General features: G+C 42.4%; 2 protein-coding genes across 8 annotated transcripts in view; both read left to right on the forward strand.

The window, feature by feature from the left end:
- The window catches only part of LOC114669201 (breakpoint cluster region protein-like), a 407,369-nt gene that overhangs the window by 358,567 nt on the left and 24,026 nt on the right, over window positions 1-24,776 (forward strand). For both annotated transcript variants that reach the window (XM_051921207.1, XM_051921206.1), the window contains exons 5-15: window positions 2,679-2,786; window positions 5,478-5,538; window positions 9,531-9,583; window positions 9,788-9,928; window positions 13,772-13,893; window positions 17,240-17,408; window positions 17,758-17,877; window positions 17,974-18,049; window positions 20,814-20,918; window positions 21,733-21,807; window positions 24,481-24,578. In XM_051921207.1, coding sequence (XP_051777167.1) covers window positions 2,679-2,786; window positions 5,478-5,538; window positions 9,531-9,583; window positions 9,788-9,928; window positions 13,772-13,893; window positions 17,240-17,408; window positions 17,758-17,877; window positions 17,974-18,049; window positions 20,814-20,918; window positions 21,733-21,807; window positions 24,481-24,578 — 1,128 coding nt within the window. The remainder of the gene's footprint in view (window positions 1-2,678; window positions 2,787-5,477; window positions 5,539-9,530; window positions 9,584-9,787; window positions 9,929-13,771; window positions 13,894-17,239; window positions 17,409-17,757; window positions 17,878-17,973; window positions 18,050-20,813; window positions 20,919-21,732; window positions 21,808-24,480; window positions 24,579-24,776) is intronic.
- The window catches only part of specc1la (sperm antigen with calponin homology and coiled-coil domains 1-like a), a 284,094-nt gene that overhangs the window by 130,339 nt on the left and 128,979 nt on the right, over window positions 1-24,776 (forward strand). The gene's annotated exons all lie outside the window — the stretch shown is intronic.

Genomic DNA, 24,776 nt, shown 5'->3' on the forward strand with positions numbered 1-24,776 from the left:
GTGGTGAAGAGATGAGAGAGAGACAAACTTAGGGAATCTGGGTACACCCTACTCTTTACAAAGGACTCCCAGGGATCTTTAATGACCACAGAGAGTCAGGACCTCAGTTTTACATCTCTTCCAAAGTATGGTGCCATTTTTACAGTACAGGGTCCCTGTCACTGCACTGGGGCATTGGGATCCACACACAGACCCCAGGGTAAGTGCCCCCTGCTGGCCTCACCAGCAGCAGCCCAAGCTTTTTCCTTGTCGGTCTCCCATCCAAGTACTGGCTGGGCCTAGACATGCTTAGCCTCAGGTGAATGACCTTTTCTGAAGTGCAGGTGGTATGGATACTGGCCATACTACGGACTATCAGCACTTTCTAAATGCAGCCGTTTGAGGGGTTAGTGGAGGGCTGGTGGATAGATTGCTTGGTAAAGGAAAGAACACCACTCTGATAACAAGAAGCAGACCACCGTCCCAGGAAAAAAACGAACCTTACCTAAGGCTATATTCATACTTTTACATTTTAGTTTAAAAATGAAGACTTTAGTGTCCAAGTTTTGCCTTTCATCCACACAAAAACTGAGACTTTTGAAAAAACTGTCTAGAGCTTTACACCTTTGAAGCACCAGCTTGGTGTTTCAGTGAGGACTGAGTGAAAAGCGTACTGACGTGTTTGTGTTTATTATGTAGCCCATCCATGACTGGGTTCTGCTCATTTCAACATCTCATTCCCTGATAGGTTGCTCCCGAGGAAAGAAAACCATATTCCAACATAGTGGACATAAGTCAAGTCAAGTTGGGGAGCATGCACTGGTACATTGCGTTGCCGCACCCACTACACAACGAAACATCTCGTGGGTTGCAACCCCCCAGGCAGACACGCAGTCCAGTCCCACCCTTCGGAAATGACCCTCTATCTGTCGGAGCCAAGTGTTACGTGGGCCCACCCCTTTGTCTGGTCCAGCCACTTGGGTCCCCAACAGTGAGGATCTTACGAGCTGGATCACCCTCGGGGAAACGCACCACATGACTGTAGTGCCGTAACTGACGCTCCCTCACAATGCAGGTCATGTGCCTCATTCGGGACTCCATGAGCAACACAAAGTCAAACCAACGGTACCCAACGATTTTCCAGAGAGACACACAAGAAGGAGTCCAGTCTTTGTCTCAGGTCACTGGATAGCATCTATCTCTCGCAAACATATAGCAAGACAGAAAGCACCAGGACTCTAAAGACTTGGACCTTCGTCCTTTTGCATAGATATCAGGAGCGCCACACACCCCTTTCCAGCAACCTCATGACCCCCCATAAGAAGATATAACAGGAGATGCTTTTCCATGGCATTTGTTATGTTGCTTACCTGTTTGTATATCTACATTGCATTTTATACAGTTTAAGCGCTACATGCATAGGTCGCTACAGCTTTGTGATAAATCCTGTGTCGGGCTAGCAGTGTTACCATCCCTTCAAGGAATTTATTTTTTTTTTTGGCTCTTGCGTACATACACAGTGAAGGTAAATCTCTACATCATTTGTGTTTGACGTTATTTTGGTGTTTTTGGTGTGGAGGGCAATGCTTTTGTATATGATTCAAGTAAGTGTCACAAAACTGAGACATACACAGAAAAAGGTTTGGGGCAGCCACCCATATATTCTGGTATCCTGGCTGCAAAGTCGTTTTCTTAGTCAATGACAGCACTGATGTGCACACAACTGAGTCCAAAACAAGACTGACAAACAGGGGAAAAGGGGAAGACAGGAAGTGAGGTCATAAGGATCGGGCCCATATTCGTTAGCCATTGGTTCGAGCCCGGACGTGACATCACAGGGGCCGGAGCCAGTAAGGTCTCCTTCCATTGGTTCGGTCCCGGAAGTGACGTCAAGAGAGGCAGATGGGATCTCCCGGGAATGGTCTACAGGGAAGAGAGAAAAAGAGTCGGTGCACTCTGCTACCTCCCGGCCTGTTTCAGAACTGCCGTCACTCAAGCCCTTTAGCTGCCTCCCATGCGCACGTGTGTGACATAAGCTTGTGTGGACAGATCCGTTTTGTTTAAAAATGGCATTTGAAATTAAACCCCAGTAGTGTCGGCTTAGCCTTAGCCTAAGGAGAGAGGGACCCACACTTACAGAAAGAAGAAGGCAGTTTGACATGGCAATGTGAGACCATTTTATCAGTTAAAGTCCATTGTTATCAGTGCAGCCTAATCTCACTCTGCAAAGGCAGGCTTCACTAGTATGTTGTAGATGTGGACTAATTCTTGCCTATGAGTGTTGTCGTTTCTTCCAAATCCACTGTATAAAACCAGCTTCTCGGGTAACCTAATCTGCACATCTTGAAGGATGTGGCTGAACTGTATGTTTACAATGAATGGGCACCAAAATTGAACCTCATGTGTGGTAAGTGCTGTCTCGTATTGTGAAGATTTAGAATGTTGGTTACCATTCTTGATAAATTAATTAAAATGAGATGAGACAAGGCCATAGGAGTAAACATGACAATTGGGTGAAGTGTTGCTGAGTTAGGATTACAATTAGTCAGAAATGTGAATGTATTAAATCCCACCCGATTCCATAGTGAGACATTTCTTTTACGCATCCTAATCATCTTTCCTGACCCCCTCAGTCTCCTTTAACAAAGTGAATTGTCTGCCTTCTAATTTTTTTTTCTGATGTTCTTCCCACTCACCAGGCAAGCCAGCTTGGTGTGTATCGGGCATTTGTGGATAACTATGAAGTTGCTGTGGAAACTGCAGAGAAATGCTGTCAGGCCAATACTCAGTTTGCGGAAATCTCTGAGGTAAGAAGTTGCTTGGCTCTTGGTGCTCGGGCCAGTTGTCACAGTAGCATTCATTCTTTGTAGTTCTGGACAATGCTGTTGTTGCAGGCTTTCTTTTACACAATTCATAGGGCTCTAATAAACAAATGAATCCATCTTGAATTAGGCAGGCGGGTTCAAAGTGGGGTCTTCTTAGGATACCGGTATGCACCCTTGAAAATGTAATTATTAAATTTGTGTAAATGTTTCACAAAGTAAAAGCTTGCTCGTTTGCCAGAGATGTGTATGTTCTTGTAAGCTGGTGCCCACCAGCTGCTAGACTGTGTGTGACACAATCCTACTTTGCCTGCAGGTCCAGGTATTAAGGTTATTGTCGTCCTGATAGAGAAAACAAAAAAGATGAAAAGCAGTATAGAGTAAAATGGAAATGGACACCCCTTTGGGTGTATTCACTGTCCAGTAGTGGGGTTATCACTTACATCACAGGTGATTCCTGCCAAGTTGAGTCTGTGTCTTCTTTGGCATTATACTGAACAGTCTACTGTTACTTTAGACAACCGCACCCAGGTGTAAATAAGCTACAAAAAATGAAGAATTGATATTTCTGACAAATTCATCCTTTTAGCAATGTTGCTTTATAGCACTTTCTGCATGTTAGATGGCAACTTCACATATTGTAATCTAAACCAGCAGAGTTTATCAAAGGAGAAAAAAAAAATGTAGAAAAGACAATGGAAAAGGGCACCACTAGAATGGAATGGCATGGAGAAGGGAAATGTCTCATGGTGGCCTTCAGAGAAAGACATAAAAGAGAGTGCCATCCTGCATACATGACTGTGGCAACATGGGGGTGCATGCTTTGTAAGAGCAGTAGGCAGGGGCACCAGCATGACATAACCAGAGTAGGAGCCAGGTGGGAAAGGTGCAGTGCTTCCCCAGGACACTAGGAGCAGGTAACGAGACCATCGTTCATTTGTAGAGAATTGTTAACCCTCTCTTTACAGTGAGTGAGGGCTAGAATGAAATGGCAGATGTGGCAACAGGCAGATGTGGCAACACCTCTTGGCCGCACACACACAGCCATAGAAAGGAGGATCAGAGTCAGTGTTATCCCTCAGATAGGGAGGGTAGCATATGGTCCTTTCTTGGAGAAACAGCGGTTTAATGCCAATTGGAGCTGCATAGATTGGGGCACCATGGGCATTGGATTTAGATCTAGCTTCTGGTGTCCCTAGATCAAAAGAAATGTCATTCCTATCTCTGAAAGTGATTCTGTGTCCTGACACAAGGTCCTGACTCTCTGTGGTCCTAAAACGTCCCTGGGCATCCTTCATAAAGAGTAGGGAGTATCCCGATGTCCTGGCTAAATTGTCCACTACTGTCTGGTCATTCTGACCCTTTATCACCTATTATAGAAAGGCCAGCCTATGAACCATTGAATATGGGGTTTAATATTTCTAGGGACATTTGGGGGTACTGTGTTCTGTGGGCAATCAGTTTTTCTATTGTTTTAAAACTTGACTGAGAATTACAGACTACCCTCAACCACAAACTGAGGAGATAAGCTGATTGTGTGGTCTCTATTTTCAAAGAATGTGCTACATCAAGAAAGCATAATTGGGCAGATATTGACGTAAACAGATTACCTGTGCTTTAATTAGTATTGGACAACAATAACTTGATTAGTCAGCCTCACAATGGGTGTAAGTATTGTGGGGAACAGCCCAGACACAGACAGGTAGACATGATTTAAAGTCACCACACACGTTTATTTACACTGTTTACAAAGTTCAACCTGTGGTGGGCTGGCGCCCTGCCCGGGTTTTGTTTCCTGCCTTGCGCCCTGTGTTGGCTGGGATTGGCTCCAGCAGACCCCCGTGACCCTGTAGTTAGGATATAGCGGGTTGGATAATGGATGGATGGACAAAGTTCAACACGCACAAAACCCAGTGCTGCAGCACCAATCACCCTCAGACAAGTCCCTCAAAGCAATGCCATTTCCTTCTCTTCAGGCCGCCTCTTTCCTCTCCTCCCGAGCTCTGTCCACTTCCACCCGACTCTAGCCCTCGAATGGAGGGAGGCGGCCCCTTTTATAACCACCTGGACGTGCTCCAGGTGCCTCCCGACAATCTTCCAATGGGCACTCCCCAGTGTGGCGGAAGTGCCAGCTGCGTACCTGGAAGCACTCCGGGTGTCCCTGGTCTTCTTCCTCCCCCAGCACTTCCGGGTGTGGCAGAAGTGTTCTGTATCCTCCATGTTAATGTGTGGATGGGTCTGTGAGCCGATGACAATTCTCAGGTGGCACGGTCTAGTAGTCCAATATAGATATCACAAGCAGTATATAAAATAAAGATGGACTTTGAGTGTATGTCTTTGTGTCTTCTCAAAATATGTCAAAAACTATTTCAGGCAAGACATGCTACATTTACTGGATTTGATGGGAGGCATTCTGAATATTAAAACATCATGGTTTTATTTGTGTTTATTTAATAATTACTTTTCTATTGTTTATCTGAGGTGATGTTCACATGTAACACTTTTTTAGCATTTGCAAAGAAATGTGTTTTGTAATAGGTAAAGAAATGCTTTATATAAAATGATAGATAGATGAATGGCACTATGAATATTGAGATAAATACACCACATAATATATAGAGAGCACTATAGCTAGTTTGATGTGGGTCAATACCTTATTTTTCTTTTCTTTTTCAGAATCTTAAAGTAAGGAGTTCAAAGGATTCCAGAGAGCAGTCAGCCAAAAACTCTCTGGAAGGTAAGGACATTGTTTTATTTTTGGCTGCTTTAAAACAGCATCCAGTCTTTAAAATATTGTTTTTTGATGCAAAGTAAAAAAAAAAATTGTGGATGCAGCTGCTAAAAATATCAGAAATGAAAATGTTGGCTCTGTGTCTTGTGCTTCAATGGTTAGTTTATTTGAATTAACCTCAGCCCATCTGTTGTGAAGCCGAAGTAATAAGCCTGCTTATAAGTCACCTCACCAAAAAGTAGCCAGTGATTTGCATTTAGGCATAAATGTAGGCAACTCATAAGTAGTAAAAGTCATTCAATAAAAAAATAATAACTTTTGTAAGGACATCTCATCTGAGCAAGATATCATTAGATGTGAATCTGTAATTTACGAAACATCGAGCCAACGAGCTTGAAAGCCACTTTAATTTTCTAACTGAGCCTGCATGGCTATGAAACCTGCTGGCTGGAAGCCTCTGTTCTGGGCACACTTCAGTCCATCAAAAGGCGCTGGAGAAATAAAGTATTATTATTATAATTATTAATTCCATAGGCTCACTGGCTTACTGGATACCCCCTCTGCCACCTAGTCAGGCTTTCATAAATTCAGCCCCAAAAAATATTTAATTTTTGAAAGATTAAAAAATAGATTTTGTGATGCAGTTTTCGGCTATAAACAGAACAGTGAAAAACTGGTGTGTCGCATTGCATAACACTACAAGAAACAGACAAGTGAACACTAGAAAATCTGCATAAGTTAGCTAGTAGATAACAGACAGATCCATCATGATAATAATAATAAAAAAATAAATAACTAAGTGCTGCCCAAATCAGATACTTGTCACAACAGGCCATTGCCAGACTACCAAAGGTAACATCTATGCTTAAAGCATCTATAAAAGAGGAAACTGAGTAAGTGGGACAGAAAAGGCTTCTTCTGCTTGTCCTCCTTGCCCATCACCTCCCATTGTAGAAAACTAACAATCTCTTTTACAATGGACTGTCCCAGACCCAGGTTTAAATAAGGATATGCAGTGTTTGAATAGAGAGGTGTAATTAATAGTACATTTGACAAGAGGAGACCATTCGGTCCATCAAGCCTGTTTATTTAGCAAGTAACTATGCTGTCCCAATGTATCATCCAGATTCTGCTTCAAATATGTCAAGGTTTCTGCTTCAACTACATGCCTCAGTGGTTTGTTCCAGAGTCTCACAACCCTTTTGTGTAAAGAAGTACTTTCTGGCATTAGTCCTAAACACACTTCCCCTTAATTTCTACAGTTGTCTTATAGTACATGATTCATCCTTTTGCTGGATTTTACTTTATCAATGCATTTGAATATTTTAAATACCTGGATAAGGTCCTCACACAGTCTCTTCTGCTCAAACTAAAACATGTTTAATTCTCTTTGAGTCTGTCACAGCCGGAAAAGGGTGGAGTGCCCTCTCAGGGTTGGGAGCGAGATCCTGCCCCAAGTGGAGGAGTTCAAGTATTTCGGGGTCTTGTTCACGAGTGAGGGAAGAATGGAGCATGAGATCGAAAGGGGGATCAGTGCGGCGTCCGCAGTGATGCGGGCTCTGCATCGGTCTGTCGTGGTGAAAAAGGAGCTGAGCCGCAAGGCGAAGCTCTCAATTTACCAGTCGATCTATGTTCCTACCCTCACGTATGGTCATGAGCTATGGGTAGTGACCGAAAGAACGAGATCGCGAATACAAGCGGCTGAAATGAGTTTCCTCCGCAGGGTGTCTGGGCTTTCCCTTAAAGATAGGGTGAGAAGCTCAGTCATCCGGGAGGGGCTCAGAGTAGAGCCGCTGCTCCTCCGCATCGAGAGGAGTCAGATGAGGTGGCTCGGGCATCTGATCAGGATGCCTCCTGGACACCTCCCTGGTGAGGTGTTCCAGGCATATCCAACCGGGAGGAGGCCCCGGGGAAGACCCAGGACATGCTGGAGGGACTATGTCTCCCGGCTGGCCTGGGAACGCCTCAGGATTCTCCCGGAAAAGCTAAAAGAAGTGGCCGGGGAGAGGGAAGTCTGGGTATCTCTACTCAAGGTGCTGCCCCCGCGACCCGACCTCAGATAAGCAGAAGAGGATGGATGGATGGATGGATGGTTGGATGGAGTCTGTCAGAGTAGGACATCTCCTTAAATAGTGGGATACACTTGGTTGCTCTCCTCTGCACGGCTTCTAGTATTGTGGTGAATAGAACTGCACACCATGCTATAGATATTAGTGCATTAACCTCCCTTGACTTATATTGAATAGTTTTTAAGACAAGTTTACATTTTATTTGCCATTTTAATTTCTTCTGTACGTTGCTTTGAAAAAGGTGTCAAAATAAACCCTAAATCCTTTTCAGTGGTTGCCTCCTGTGTGACAGTGTCTCCCATCCACTATTTATAATTGATGTTCCTTTTGCCCACGTGTAACACTCTGCACTTTTCTTTCTCCTCCACACCTCCCAGCAAGTGTTGTCCACCGCCTCCCAACTCTAACTCTTTGGGCAAAGTAGAAGGCTCTTTTAAACCTGACTCAGGAATACTGTCAGTGACTAAGCCATAGTTTCCAGGAAGCACATCAAATCAGGTGGAACTCAGCTCCCACTAGCTCCCCGTGGTTGCCCCCATGGAACCCAACAGGGCAGAGATAAATTGGAAATATATTAAAAGAAATTTTCTCTTCAACTAGGATCTCTAAGTATTCAAACAATCAAACCAACCTGAAGAACCAGGCAGGAGGAAGCTTGTTCATTGCGTCTTCAGTTTCTCTTCATGCAGAGTGATACACTGTGTGATGGAATGGTCACAGAATGATGACCGAGGCTTATAGTTATTGATAACTGAATTTGCTTAACAGTGCTGAGTTAATCCTGACATTTGCTCTGATTGGGAAACCAAACAGAGTGTATATACCCCAAAATAAAAGTCTTAACTCCACTATATTTGTGGACTTGTTTGTATTTCTTAAGTTCAGTTCTTCACCTTCTTTTATGAAAATTTCTGTGTACGTGACGATTGTTAATGCTTATTGGGTAAATGATAGAACATGACATCATCCAATTTATTGAATCATCCCCTGGAACATTCTGTTTGTTTAATTAACCATTTCAGCAGTCTCTTCATGCTTTTCTGTAAGATAAATTAATTTTACCCCTTGTTTCATTTATTTTTTTCCCACATCTGTGGGGATCCATACAGGGGCTTGCCACAAGGGATGCTACCACCAAGTGTATGGAGGGATGACCTGTGTATGGCAGGCAGTCTCCAAATGTGCCACATTTCTTCTGGTATCCCAAGTAGCAAAGGGACTAACCAATCCAGTCAGGATGCCAATCAGTTGAAGTCATCTGTCCATTATGTTGGCCTTCCAGCCCACTGAGGAAGTCCCATCCATTGTTGCTAGGATGTCAGTCTCAGTGGCCAAGCTGCTGTGGTGCCCCTTCATGTTGGAATGTCACAATTCCTTTCCTTACCGTCCGTTATACAGGCTTTAGGTTACATAAGGGAACAGAGCCCATCTTGATTTAGAAGCCAGTCCATCCATTACAACATAAATCGGCAAAATATTTTTGAATGGATTATCTGACTTTTCTATCACAGAAGAAATGTTTTGGTAATAAATTATATTTTGGCAAAGTTGTTTAAAGGTTGCAGATTCATTATCCTCTCGTCAGTAGTTTTGCTTCCTGGCTATAGGCAGAATTTGGCCTTCATGTGATGCCTTCACTGATGATAACGTCTCAGTGAGTGGTGACCCAGTGGAGTTTTGGCACTTTCTAGAAGGTGACACACAGAGTAGAGTAAAGCATATCAACAAATTTTGTAGGAGGTATAAGTTCATTTATAAAGGACTTCTTCCAAAATCTCAAAATGTCTATGCTTTATACCTTGAAATAAAACTGAAAATGTGTTCTCTTCCGGAGTAGTGTTTTTTAAGCCACGTTGTTTTTATATTTTTATTGTGGAAACTTTATACTCTGTCTTTGTGGCCTCTTGTCTTATTTTTATTTTTTTTCAGCACTCCTTTACAAACCAGTAGACCGAGTCACCCGCAGCACTCTTGTTCTACATGTAAGTGAATCCTTTTAAGGAGGCAGACATTTGGGAATCTCCCAAGTAGCCCTGCCTGAGTTTTATTTAAGAAAAACACCTTTATGTCATGCTACAGTTTCATTTCAGAATTTAAAGTGCAGCCTGCTCCTTTATGTGGATATAAGAAACAGCTTGAGCGTACGGTTAAGATGTTGATTACAGCTCTTGACTTATCCTGTGCAGGATTTGCTGAAACACACCCCAGCGAGCCATCCTGACTACCCACTGCTACAAGATGCCCTTCGTATCTCCCAGAACTTCCTTTCCAGTATCAATGAGGAGATCACACCACGCAGGCAGTCCATGACTGTCAAGAAGGGAGAGGTGAGTCCACCCTGGCTATAGTCCACTGCAGAGTTTCTGTTCTTCTCTTTTTGTGCCGGTCTTAGTTTCTTTTCAAGGGGTTATGTGTCATGGGGTGGTTTCTCACTGGAGTAGGCAGCCCAAAGAATGAAATAATCAGAATTAAAAAAAAAACAAATACTGCATCAATGCAGATCAGCCCATAGGCAGGAGAGGTCCTCTCTCATTTTCCTGCCGATTTCCTTTCAGGATTGTTATGTCCTTAAAAAAATAAGGAGTGATGTGGACAGTTAGCAAACAATATTTTGATTTATATTTGAGTTGTAGCAGAATGAACTTTATATTGCATGGCACAATGAGAGCCGCCAGCCCCGACCCACACATGCATGCAGCCTCCCAGTCTGGCTGTTTTTTTTAATTGGCTACCCGCTTTTACTTTCAGCGAACAGCGAAATGCCATTCCCTAGTGAGTGCTGGCAGCCGGACTGTGGGTTTAAATTGATAACACTTCTGCATAATGCATTGTTTATTCTAATAAACGACCCGACTTCAGACAGCGTGCCTTTAATTCATTATTAATCATCATGTGTAACACACTTCTCTAGGATGTTGTTAAGAGGCACATTGGATTTTCTGAAGTTGATGACACCATGCACCTTTAAAGAGGGGCAGTGCACTTTTACATTGCACATCAAATATTGAAGAGTTTACTCAAGATGAAAAGATTTTGGGTATCCACTTTAAAATTATTACAGGCTGCTGTTTAATGAGCTGCTTTGTATTTGCCTCTTTCACACAAGTAGCACTGAATCCCCATTTGTTCGTTTGTTTGCTATATTTTCTGATGTCCTTGTTCCTGTGTAGTTGAATTGCATTCCTGCAGCATCAAGCACAAAGCAATAATAATTGACAGCTTTTGACTGTAAAATAAAAATAAATTGGTAAGATAGATATACAGTGGAACCTCGGGTCACGACTGTAATTCGTTCCAAAACTCTGGTCGTGACTCAAAGTATTTTCCCCCATAGGATTGTATGTAAATACAATTAATCCGTTCCGGACTGTACGAGCGGTATGTAAATATATATTTTTTTAAAGATTTTTAAGCACAAAAATAGTTAATTATACCATGGATTGCACAGTGTAATAGTAAACTAAATGTAAAAACATTGAATAACACTGAGAAAACTAACATTGGAAGAGTTCACACTATAGCCTTACGAACCGATCACTGTAAACACTTTTTTTTAATGACATGTGAGCAAGCCACGGTACAACTGTGAGACGCGCAGCACTCGCCGGCTACAACGTAACAATAATAATTTCCGGAACGTGCTATTACGTTGTCATTCATTTTACCCACTGTCTTTCTTTCATTCATATGTTACGTAGGCATGTACCTTTTATCTTCGGCAATCTCATTCTCTAACCAGGCCTCAGGAGCTAACCAGCGTAACACTGTCCACCACCCCTTTCGTTATTCCGGCACATTGTTGACATCCGTGAGTAACAACAACGTACTAAACTGGAAGGTGGTCTACGCATGCGTGGAATTCGCGGACAAACAAAGATGAAGATCCAAATGAAGATTATATATAAAGATTAGTTAATTTAAAGCACAACAATATGTTTAGCTTGAATGTCTGTGTTTTGAGGTGTGACTGGAGTACTACAGTCTTCAGTACTATAAGCCTGGAGGAGATTCTTAATGCAATGCCTATGTTTTAGCTGTCTCTCTACTGCCATCTAGTGCTTCTTCTTCTAATTCATTTGTGGACAAACAAAGATCAAGATCCAAATGAAGATTATATATAGAGATTTTAACTCGTCTTGCAAAACACTCGTAAACCAAGTTACTCACAAACCGAGGTTCCACTGTACTTCAATTAAAGGTTGGATTTTTCTCTTTTTTAAGTTGTAAGCCTATATTTTTTGGGGAAATAAAAATAATTTATCAGAAGCCTAAGAACACATCTTAACCAGGGGTGCCAATAATCGTAGTGTTTTATGGGTTTTTATGCCCCATGTTGCACTGTGTATATAATGTGTGCAGGGAATGCCAGTCTCTTAACAAACAGCATGTGACATGGTGGTGACAAACAAAAACCTGCCAGCAGAAAGCTTTGGTCTTGAGCATATGCCAGGTGCCAAACGGTTCACCTTCAGAATGAGTAGGGGTTACAAGAGTGTGAAACTGATCAAGTGGATTGCTGTGTGTTTGTAATCAAACCATGAAAGGGGCAATGGAGACATCTTTTCATTGGTGGGCTCCAGGTGGTTTCTTATGAAGAAGCGGATTTGTGTCTTTTTAAACATCTCTTTTAGTTGGATTTCTTGTTTACTGAGCAACACTATTCAGTCTACGGATTAAATAAAATGTGACATTTTACACATTGTAGGTTTTGAGTCTGTCTGTACAAAGTGTATTTCTCATCATTTTCTGGTAGAACCTAATAATACATTTTTACATTTTATGTAAAATAAAAATAAATAACTACAGTAAATAAGCATGGCCTAGTTTATGAGCATGGCCAAATCAGTAGTGTTCTGCTTCCTTTCAGGTAAATATAAACACTGGGGTTTGAGAATTTGTAGAAGTTGATCTTTGTACATAAACACAAATACGCAGACATATAGCTCTTAAGTTATTCTTACTGTATTTCTTCTGAAGCTATTATGGGCATTGGCCTCCACGTTATTGCCTAGGTCTTAGGCAGCCTGATAGCAAAAGATGAAATTAACACTCTTTCAGAAAATACATATTTTCAATCATGTATGGCACAAGACCATTTGTATACTTGTTGCTTTGATATCCCTTTGTGAGCGGGTCGAGGCAGCACCCTGATGCCCTCTGTGTTTGAGCTGTCTTTGCTGCGGCACGAGGCTCTGCTTGGCTAATTCTTTAGTCTGTGAACTGCCTAGCGTTTGCGCAGCAGGGCTCGGGGATGTCATCTGCTGTTGCTCACTGCTTCTGAAACAAGCTACTTGCTTATAATCTGGCAGGAGCCTCAGAGTTAATGCCTCTGTGGTATGGTGAGATTCTGTTCATCTGCACTGACCAGCCGTCATCTGTAATACAATAATCTGCCACATCCTCACTTGTCATGGCTTGCAGACGGCTCAGTGCAGTGTCATAAAGTGCCAGCAGCCTCTTTATTCGATGTATGCTCCTTCCTGGCCACCATGGATTACCATGCATGCATATTCCTTCTGCGAATTGGGCCTTTTTCCCACATATTGATGCTGCCTTCTTTGTTATCATGTTGTTTACTGTGTAGTGTTGTATGGCATTGTGGATTAGGCAGGATGATTAAAATAAAGTCACCACAAACCAGTGTCTTCCTGTTTATCTTGCTCCAGTCTTATTTCTATGCAGAACAATTCCCAGCCCATAATAATAGGACACAATGAAAATAGGCAAACTCAGCAGTGCCCTCTGGTGGCGTCCAGTTATGTCTGCATTCAGTATACCCTCTTGTGGCTCATTTTGCAATTACTGTAACATTTTAATAATGTTGTGTTCTATTGGCATTTAAGGAACAGACATCAGTTTGTTTTATAATTTAGTATTTGTGATTTTACATTTTTTTATTTTATTCTGGGTGAAACTAGTTCCTGAGTCTAGTGCTCTTTTTAATTTATTTTATCAAAAAAATCTTTAGATGTGATATAGCTGTGTCATAACAATGATTTATGAAGTCATTAGCTGGACTTCTCCTCATTATACCCTGTGACTTAAATCTTGGAGCAGTTTACTTGAGTCTTGTGTGTTCTCTACACAGGACCGAGCGAGTCTCATTGAAGTGTCCAAAACATGCAACTCTAAATGCTTTAAGCTTCTTTCCATTGTGTTTTTCTGCTTAGCATCGACAGCTTCTGAAAGACCGTTTCATGGTGGAGTTGGTCGAAGGGGCACGGAAACTGCGTCATGTCTTCCTGTTCACCGACCTACTGCTTTGTGCCAAAATGAAAAAACAAATTGGAGGGTAAGTGTGCCTCTGACTTCATGAAGAGCAGTCATGTTGTGTTAGTAGGTGAACAACAATTCTAAGATAAAAACTTTAAAATAGACTTGACTTAATAAGAAGTCTGCTGCTAAGTTCCATCCATGAAACCCTCACCAGGGGGTTGTATTTCAACTGACCTGGCAATCAGAAGCAGGGGTTCATTTCACTACATTAATTATGCTTTAATGTGCATTGTCTTGTTACAGTCATATGAAAAAGTTTGGGAACCCCTCTCAGCCTGCATAATAATTGACTCTCCGCTCAACAATAAAGATAACAGTGGTCTGTCTTTCATTTCCTCGGAACATCTGAGTACTGCGGTGTTTTCCAAACAAAGATTTTTAGTGACGCAGTATTTAGTTGTATGAAATTAAATCAAATGTGAAAAACTGGCTGTGCACAAATGTGGGTCCCCTTGTCATTGTGCTGATTTGATTGCCTGTCACTGCTCAATGCTGATTACTTGCTTGATGAGCTCGTTAAGCCTTGAACTTCATAGACAGGTGTGTCCCATCATGAGATATAAAGGGTTTTAAGGTGGTCAATTACAAGTTGTGCTTCCTTCCCTTTGAGTCTCCTCTGAAGAGTGACAGCATGGGATCCTCAAAGCAACTCTCCAAAGATCTGAAAACAAAGATTGTTGAGTCTCCTGGTTTAGAGGAAGGCCACAAAAAGCTATCTCAGAGGTTTAAACTGTCAGTTTCAACTGTAAGGAATGGAATCAGGAAATGGAAGGCCACAGGCACAGTTGCTGTTAAATCCAGCATGTCTGGCAGGCCAAGAAAAATACAGCAGCGGCATATGTGCGGGATTGTGAGAATGGTGACAGACAACCCACAGATCACCTCCAAAGACCTGCAAGAACATCTTGCTGCAGATGGTGTATCTGGACATCCAGATCACCTCCAAAGACCTGCAAGAACATCTTGCTGCACATCGTTCTACAATTCAGCGCAATTTTCACAAAGAACATCTGTATGGCAGGGTGATGAGAAAGAAGTCCTTTCTGCACTCACACCACAAACAGAGTCGCTTGTCGTATGCCAATGCTCATTTGGACAAGCCAGATTCATTTTGCAACAAAGTGCTTTGGACTGATGAGACAAAAATGGAGTTATGTGGTCATAACAAAAAGCGGTTTGCATCGCAGAAGGAGAACACCGCATTCCAAGAAAAACACCTGCTACCTACTGTCAAATTTGGTGGAGGTTCCATCATGCTGTGGGGCTGTGTGGCTAGTTCAGGGACTGGGGGCCCTTGTTAAAGTCAAGGGTCGGATGAATTCAACCCAATATCAACAAATTCTTCAGGATAATGTTCAAGCATCAGTCACAAAGTTGAAGTTACGCAGGGGTTGGATATTCCAACAAGACAATGACCCAAAACACAGTTCGAAATCTACAAAAGGCATTCATGCAGAGGGAGAAGTACAATGTTCTGGAATGGCCGTCACAGTCCCCTGACTTGAATATCATTGAAAATCTGTGGGATGATTTGAAGCAGGCTGTCCATCAAATTGAACTGAACTGGAGAGATTTTGTATGAAGAATGGTCAACAATACCTCCATCCAGAATCAGACAACATCAGAGGCTATAGGAGGACAGCATCTAGAGGCCAAAAGGAGGCTCAACTAAGTATTGATGTCATATCTCTGTTGGGGTGCCCACATTTATCCACTTGTCTAATTTTGTTATGATGCATATTGCATATTTTCTGTTAATCCAATCAACTTACCGTAAGGCATGTCAGATATTAAAAGGAAGTTGCTACTTTGAAAGCTCAGCCAATGAGAAACAAAATTCCAAAGAATTAAGAGGGGTTCCCAGACTTTTTCATAGGACTGTATGGATGATGTCCAGATACTCCCAGAGCCATATCCCAAACACCTTACCCAAGCTGCTCCTGGAGAATTTTTCGAATGTCAAAAGTGATATTTAAGATTAAACATTATACTACATCTTCTCTCTTTGTTACAAACTCACAGGAGTAAATTTAAATAGATGCCCAAACCTCACAAATGACAGGTTAATGGTTTTACTCCCAATAACATCCTCCTTACCAACTGTAGAAAGTGTGAACATTGCTACCCAACAAAGGATCCTCTCTTTGGTGATTACGCCACCTTTCTTACCTTAATAGTTACAACTAAAGCTTGTAGCCTCCGCTTAGATGGAGAAATGCATTGAGTGTATTATTAACTGTTCATGACTTTAACAGAAGTCCAATAATAATTCACCCCTTTGATTCAGATCAGGCAGACCCTAATAAGGCCCTAAGAAGCCATTTGGAGCCACTGTGTGGGGTCACCATTTGCAAGACCAAAGATGGCAATAGTCTACAATCCCATGTGATTGATAGGCATGTGTGGAACAAAATGTAGGTCACACCCATGATTATAAAGTCCTTGTTAATTGGATTTTTTGGGATTTGTCTTATCCTCTGAATGTTTGTCTCTTCAGTCTTTGTCAGGGCACTTTATTTCAGAAGGGGCATGGGTGGAATGTTGGCTCTGAGGCTAAGGATCTGTGCTGGTATCACGCTGGTTGCTGGTTCATATCAGCTACTATCAGAACGGATCCTACTCCATTGGTCCCCTGAGCAAGGCTGTTCACCTTAAATTTGCTCCAGGTGGCACTGTACAATGGCTGACCTACAAAGGTTATACAAATAGACAACACTATTGCTTTGCAGTAAGGAGATTGTGGGTTCACTTCCCGGGTCCTCCCTGCATGGAGAGTACATTGAGTTGTGAGAATAGCGCTGTATAAATGTAAAGAATTAAGAAGTTATTTGTAGGTTTTGAAGCAGCGCCATCAACTCACTGCTGACTCTTTTTTGAGCCAAGTAACAGGCGATGACAGTAAACCCTAAGGCTGTGTCCACGCATTGTGCATTATTATCCCATTCACCAAAAAGTGAACCAGAACCTGACCAGTGTGACTATACTCTGTGTTTAATGAAACTCAAATCTGTGCTCACAGAGTTAGTGCAGTTACAAAATAAAAAGAACGGAATTCTGAAGGACCAAGTTTGCCCACCCCTCCTGTAATGCCTTTTTAGTTATTGTGCACACATAGCTTCACAATGGCAAGCAAACTGGCCTCATGTATTTGTGCCATTATGAGAACAGTGTGTTGTTGCTTTAGATCTGAATTCAAACTCCATCCGTCCATCCGTTATCCAACCCCGCTATATCCTAACACAAGGTCACGGGGGTCTGCTGGAGCCAATCCCAGCTAACACAGGGCACAAGGCAGGAAATAAATCCCGGGCAGGGCGCCAGCCCACCGCAGTGAATTAAAATTCGTCTTGTTTTTTTTGCAGGAGAAGTCAGCAGTACGACTGTAAGTGGTACATCCCATTAGCTGACCTCAGCTTCCAAACTGTGGATGAAACTGATTCCTCTCCCAGCATCCCACAGATACCAGACGAGGAGATCGATGCCATGAAAATAAAAATATCACAAATCAAGAATGAGATTCAGAGGGAGAAGGTATAAAGCTTTATTTTTATAATGGTCACAAAACGTGTAGTTCTCCAGCAGCGTGGCCTAACAGCTATGGCGTTACAGCTTAAAAAACAATGGTGCCTTTTTCACCTCTCAGTAAGACTGTCTCTGTGGCTCAAAGGAAGTTGCATGACATGAGTCTGCCTCATATTTAAAATATACCGTACGTGTGAACAATTGTACTGTAGCTTAGTGTTCTTAAAGATTCTTGGTTTACACCTCAGAAAAACAATCAATTTTTAAGAAGCGTACTTGTTTGTATTTTTCTTGTTAAATTGTAGCTGAGCTTCTTCCACAATTGTTCTTAACCCACTGCTCCCCACTTTGCCCACAGAAAGCTAACAAAGGGAGTAAGGTGATAGAGAGACTAAAGAAGAAGCTGTCAGAGCAAGAGTCACTGCTGCTGCTGACGTCACCTAACATGGCCTTCAGAGTACACAACCGGAATGGCAAGGTGAGTTGGGATTGTGAATGTGAAAGTGTCACAACCAACCCTGACCGCCTGTGCTCTGCCCTTTTAAACTCTTCGTGTTTTCTATGTTCATTTCAGAGCTACATGTTCCTGATCTCTTCGGACTATGAACGAGCAGAGTGGAGGGAACTCATTCGAGAGCAGCAAAAGAAATGCAAGTATTTTTTGGAAGGTGGATGCTTAAAATGCCATGCTGAATGTATGCTCCTGAGAACCTGGGCTTACTTTATTAGAAATTCAGATGTATTCTGCACACTCAAAAGTATACAACATCTAAAGTCATGACTGTCAGTGTGCAGTCTGTCCAAGCAGCAGCGAGTTTTCACTGAATTAGTGCAACGTTGGTATCATTTTGAATGTGGCCTAAATGTCTTGTTTAACCAGAACTGCATAGAGAAGTCAAATCAATGTTATTTATGGAGCACATTTAAAACAACAGAAGCACATGGCACGGTGCATTTTTCTTTTTAGTTTTAATTTAACACACATTTATACGTTTTTCTTATTGCATATACAGGCAATCCTCGGGTTACGTACGACTGTAGGTTTGTACTTAAGTTGAATTTGTATGTAAGTCGGAACAGGTACATAAATTTAATAAATGCTAATGTTGACTGACTGTAACCAAGTGCTCTGCCAATGAATGATGGAGTTTCACCTCTTTCTGACCGTTTTATTATTTCTACTTTATTTTCAATGGTGATGGTTTTTCTCTTCTTTACTGTACCACCAGCACTTGCATCAGATTTGTGTTTCAGAGACATTGTTGAAGGGTGAAGACAAAAGATTAAGATGAGCTCTTCTGCACAGCACTGTACACGATATCACAGCAGGAAGGCACCCGTCGTCAGCACGTCTGGTGTACTGACGAGAGACGACTTCCTGCTATGTGCGTAACAGTACGAGCAGGCTTGCTATTGAGAATGAATGGAGGCGGCGAGGGGCGGTTCATCACCAGCCCACCTCACAGTCACCTCCACTACAGTATGCTGCCTGCAGCATCCCCCCCACCGAGAACGAACAGGGTGCGGCCAAAGGCGGGTAGTGAATCGCCCCCATTCTATAGGCAGCCATCCAATGCACACTACAATGCTACGCCCCGTTCACCCTCAATGGCCTCCGTTCAGCCACAACCGGGTCACCGCTTGCAGCGTTACTGGCCGCCAACCGAGAACAAACAGGGCAGCCATGTGTGGTGGGCGGGCAGTGAAATCGCTTGCCACCAGGAGCTGCCCGAGGGACACTACACTGCGCGAGCAGCGAAATCACCCCCCTCCAGCCTCCGTCCAGCCGCCCACCAAGAATGAATGGGGCAGCCATGTGTGGTGGGCGGGCAGTGAAACCGCTTGCCACCGGGAGCCGCCCAAGGGACACTACACTGAGCGGGCAGCGAAACTGCCTCCGTCCAGCCACCTCTTGCAGTGTCCCCAGGCCGAAGATGAAAGGAGCGGCAGTTACTGAGGTGCATGCGTCGCAGCTGCGGCCCATTCGTAAGTCACATGTGTGTAATCTGGGGACTACCTATATATATATATATATTCCGTTTCTTCAGGTTGGAGCAAATTACATATTTGTTATTTATGATTAATTTCTGTGGTTGGTAAGGCAAATGAGCTTTACAATTGAGTTATAAGTCTTTCTAACTGTTGGCCGTGTCACTGTAAAGTGACTCCATCTGCTTGAAAATAACTGGCCAGCAAGAAACAGAACGTGTCCCTGTAAGCTACAAGACCGGAAAGCAGTGCCAGCACATAAAAGAGATCTTTGAAGAGGCTGATTTACTGTGCCAGGCACCGTAGAATGAAAAAACAGGGATTTAGATCTGAAGATGCAAATTTACCAGAATTTTGGTTACTGCTTTCATATAAAAGGATGAAGTTCACCCATTCCATAGTTTCATAAGTTTTATGTGCCACAAAATTAAAATTAGTGTCATTTGAACATTAGAAAAAACTTAAGACAATATCAGGAAATTCAGCCTAACAAAGCTCTCCAGTCCTGCCCACCTAAAGCATTCACTGAAGGTCAACGGTGAGGAGATGGAGGGCAAAGTGCAGACATGGTGGCACTTGAGATATGAGAAGCTACATTGAAGGGAGCATTCTTGAGTGTAGCAGTAGTGAGACTGTGTGTAAGTATCTCCCTGATTGGCATATCATTCTGGTAAAAGGGAGTCTTACTATTTTGAAGCCCTACAGTTTTTAAAATCTCTTTCTAGCAGTGCTACCCTTCTAAGACGGGTTGAAATCTAATGAATCCACACAGACCTCGGTGTTAATGTTCTCAGTGCACCTTGCAATGCGTTTGTCAAGGTTATATACTATTTGGTATGGGATTCCTTTTATTGGCTAACTAAAAAGATTACAATATGCAAGCTTTCGAGGCAACTCAGGCCCCTTCTTCAGGCAAGATTTCAGGCCTGAGTTGCCTCGAAAGCTTGCATATTGTAATCGTTTTAGTTAGCCAATAAAAGGTGTCATTTTGCTTGGCTTTTCTCTACATTCATAATGGCTAACACGGTACAACACCCTAGTATGGGATTCCTAAAAGCAATGTTAATGTTTGTGATGTGCCATCTTTTGAAATAACATACAATGCAATTTATTACAAAAAATTGTTTGCATTGCACCAACTCTTGGTATGACAGAGACATCGCAACCAGACAGACAAACAGACGCTTATCCTTTTATTAAGGTGGGCAATATACAATGACCAGGTGAAATAAACAGAAAAACAAACAGTCATTTCTGATTATTAGAAGGCATCATAAGCCTACATGGCATGTCTTGGTCAGCCTGTTCATTTGTGGTTTGTGAGCAATTTCATAAAAGTTTACTTTAATAAAAGGCCCTTAAGGATAGAAGGTTGATCAAATCTTTGTACTTCATCTCATTGATTTTATCGTTGCTGGCTTGCAGGTTTTAAAAGCTTCTCACTGACATCTGTGGAGCTTCAGATGTTAACCAACTCCTGTGTGAAGCTTCAGACGGTCCATAGTATCCCACTGACCATATACAAGGAAGGTAAGGACAGTCCTATAAAGTGATTTTCTGGGGGCTCGTGAATTTTATTTATTTTTTTAATCTTTTTCCAGTTCTCAGCATGACCTTTGTGTGTTACCTACTGTGGCATTTGTCAGTACATCTTTATGTTGTTCGCATTACCACAGATAATCAGAAAGTACCTTAAAGGAACAATCAACAGCAGTGTCTGGAACAAACTCCAACCCTGAGAGACGCTGCAAATTCAGGTTCCTGAACATGCACTGCTAATTTTAGTTATCATATGTTTCAAAGGGGCCTTTGCCTGTGTGACCACTCTCTCCCAACTATCTCCCCTCCAAAATAAACAGAAATCATGCACCTGTTCTTCAATCCTGTACTTTGTATGCTGAAAGTTTCTCTTCCTTGTGGTGCATTACCATCCTTAACGTCATCCTTATAGCCATTGCCTCCTGCCTCAAAATTCAAATGTTATGTGACTCGGGTCGCTCCGACCCCAATTTGATTGTATTATCCATTTTATTCAAGAGTTGCTTGCAGGGTCTGAGATTGTACTTTGAAATTACTGAAGCTGTAACACCGCTAGGCCAGCCTGAACCTCCGATCCATGAGCTCTCTTGCCTTTTTTCCTTTATTACACAGCTGGGTTTATATATCTTCTGGTCAAGCGCGCCCTTAGGTTTTTTTCTTTACTAACCTTAGACACACCATTCTGACGAGACCTTCCCTGGTCTTATTACATTATTCAGGGCATGATATAGAATAGAATAAAAACTCTCATGGTTTTCAGTAATATAGACATATTGGAGAAACTCTTGCTCTTTTATTTCTGCAGATGATGAATCTCCTGGACTCTATGGGTTTTTGAGTGTTATTGTTCATTCCGCTTGTGGGTTGAAACAGAGCTTAAGTAAGTATGCCTTAAAAATAATGGTTTTGATGTCATCTTCAGTTGAGTAAACAGGCTTGAAAATAGGCTCTGGCTTCAAGATATCTATCTGGCAATATTGTACTGTACATGCCACCTAATGTTCTTATTATAATGTGTTACCTGCCTAATTTTAATTCATTGTGCATTTGAAATTGTCATAAAATACTGCGTTTAATCAAAAATTACAATATTTAATCTAACCTGGATATAAACATTTTCTAAAAAATAGTAAAAGCTTTATAACTACTCTGTAGTTGGTTACTCATGACTTCTCATTGTGGTTTTCAAATTCTCGGTTTTGGCAACTATCATCCACCAAATATTTGACTTTATTTATTTTTCCATTTGTCTAGTTGCCCAAAAATAAAAGCTTTATGACTAGCCTCTTCTTTAAGTGTTTACATTAATTTAAACATGTCAAACACACTCAAATTTAACATCTTCTCTGAGGCATGTATTCATCTTATAGTCTTTAATGCTTATAAACAGAATTCTCAGACTGAAAAGTGAAAACAAAGAAACTTTTATGAAGCGGTAAATTTACTGTAGTCTGGCAATTATTAAGCTACTTGAATCAACAATAGGCATATTTCCATGCACATCAATAACCAGTTAATTTACAGAAACCCAGTTCCTGAAATGCCCTCCTTTGGTTAGAGAATTCAGGTTATTGGCCTCTTAACTATGTTAACACAGGTAGATGTCACCGCAAATTACCCAGTTATGTGGCCATGTAAACCCTTAACCAGGTTACTGTTAAGGATTTTTTTTAGTCTGTCCGTTGCACTCTGCCTGTCTGCACATGTATTTTCTTCAAACATGCTTTCAATAGCAACAGGTAGAATTGTCCACAAAATACGTTACCTTAACAATGCCTTATTTTGGTTAGAGAATTCAGGTGGATATACAGTGGAACCTCAGGTCACGAACGTCTCGGACCACGTACAAATCGGGTTACGACCAAAAAAGTTCACCAAACTTTTGCATCTGTTCACGACCACACACTTGGGTGACGAACAAGCCAGTTTCCCTTCTTGTTCGTACGCGCTGATGATTTCCACATGTGTTCAGTCTCTCCCTGTGTGAAAGCGAGCGAGAGAGAGAGAGAAACTCAGAGAGAGAGCGAGAGAGAGTGAGAGTGCGAGAGAGAGAGAGAGCCCAAGCAGAAGAAGTAACTAAACATTTAATTTACTACAAGTAAGCCTGCGATTCGCTAGCGAATCGGAAATCCAAGAATGGCAATCAGTTTCTGTTCCGTCCAATATTTGGATGGATGACATATCATGGAGGGTGGGTGCGTCTGGGGAAATGTCATTTAATTCAATAAGCATATCTGTACTAAAGCGGTTTCGTTTTGTGGAGACGTGATTCTGTTGCCTTTGCTGACACTGACTGCTGGCAGAGTGGAGCACAGCAAGTGTAGTTTACAGGATGTAGTGTTCGTGTGCCAGCCACTGAGTCGGGGAAACCGCTGGGTTTGAGTCTGTGACGGTTATGTGATCTATATTACTGGCACAGTGGATTAGAGCAAGTGTAGTGAACAGGTTGTGTTGTTTGGGCACCACCTACTGACTCTGGGAAGCCGCTGCGTTTGACTCTGGGGCGTGTGCCACGGCGCAATATGCGCCTTGGTGGGAAGCCGCTGCGTGATTTTAGACGAATGTACGATGGCATCCAGTAATATACTCAGTTTACAGGTGGTGTAGTTTGGGCGCTTACAGGTTGTGTTGTTTGGGCGCCACCTACTGACACTGGGAAGCCGCTGCATTTGACTCTGGGGCGGGCGCCACAGCGCAGTACGTTGTGTTATTTGGGCGCCACCTACTGACTCTAGGAAGCCGCCGTGTTTGACTCTGGGGCGGGCGCCACAGCGCAGTACGTTGTGTTATTTGGGCGCCACCTACTGACTCTAGGAAGCCGCCGTGTTTGACTCTGGGGCGGGCGCCACAGCGCAGTACGTTGTGTTATTTGGGCACCGCCTACTGACTCTAGGAAGCCGCCGTGTTTTGGGAAGCCGCTGCGTTTGACTCTGGGGCGGGCGCCACAGCGCAGTACGTTGTGTTATTTGGGCGCCACCTACTGACTCTAGGAAGCCGCCATGTTTTGGGAAGCCACTGCGTTTGACTCTGGGGTGGGCGCCGCCGCGTTTTGGGAAGCTGCTGCGTTTGACTCTGGACTCTGGGGCGGGCACCAAGTCCGCAGTGCACATGCACCTTGGTGCGTCCGCCGTGCATAAATTAACTGTGGTTTAGTAATATAGATTACGCTGTGCAGTCAGTCTATGGTATAATTAACTATTTTTGTGCTTAAAAATCTTTAAAAAAATATATATTTACATACAGCTCGTATGGTCCGGAACGGATCAATTGTATTTACATACAATCCTATGGGGGAAATTACTTCGGGTCACGACCAAATCAGGTTGCAACCAGAGTTTTGGAACGAATTACGGTCGTGACCCGAGGTTCCACTGTACACTTTTTATGAGTGCGAGTGAGTGTGTGTGTGTGGCAAGCATGATTTCAATAAAAATTCTTAAGAACTCCTGCTAATTGTTTTCTCAATGTTTTTGCTCCTCTGTTTCATTTTTTTTCCCCCCCATCATTGTTTGCCTTGTAGTAGGACTTATTTGTGTGTTGTCTTTGTTTACAGACCTTTACTGTACCCTTGAAGTGGACTCATTTGGTTATTTTGTGAACAAAGCCAAGACGCGAGTCTATAGAGATACAACAGAGCCAAACTGGAATGAGGTAAGTTGTTGGCAAAAGTGAAAAGGTTATTTTGAGAAAGAGGGTCCTGTGGTGGGATTGTTGTTGTTACTTGTTGCATAAAGTAACTTTTGATTGCGTGTGCCTTGAAGAGATTAAGGCTCTGCAGCGTAGTATGGATTTTTAAAGTTAATTTCTTATGTGTAATAAATACATGCTCAGATTCCGATCTCAGGTGTG

The sequence above is a fragment of the Erpetoichthys calabaricus genome, chromosome 18 (assembly GCF_900747795.2).
Source record: "Erpetoichthys calabaricus chromosome 18, fErpCal1.3, whole genome shotgun sequence".
Lineage (NCBI taxonomy): Eukaryota > Metazoa > Chordata > Cladistia > Polypteriformes > Polypteridae > Erpetoichthys > Erpetoichthys calabaricus.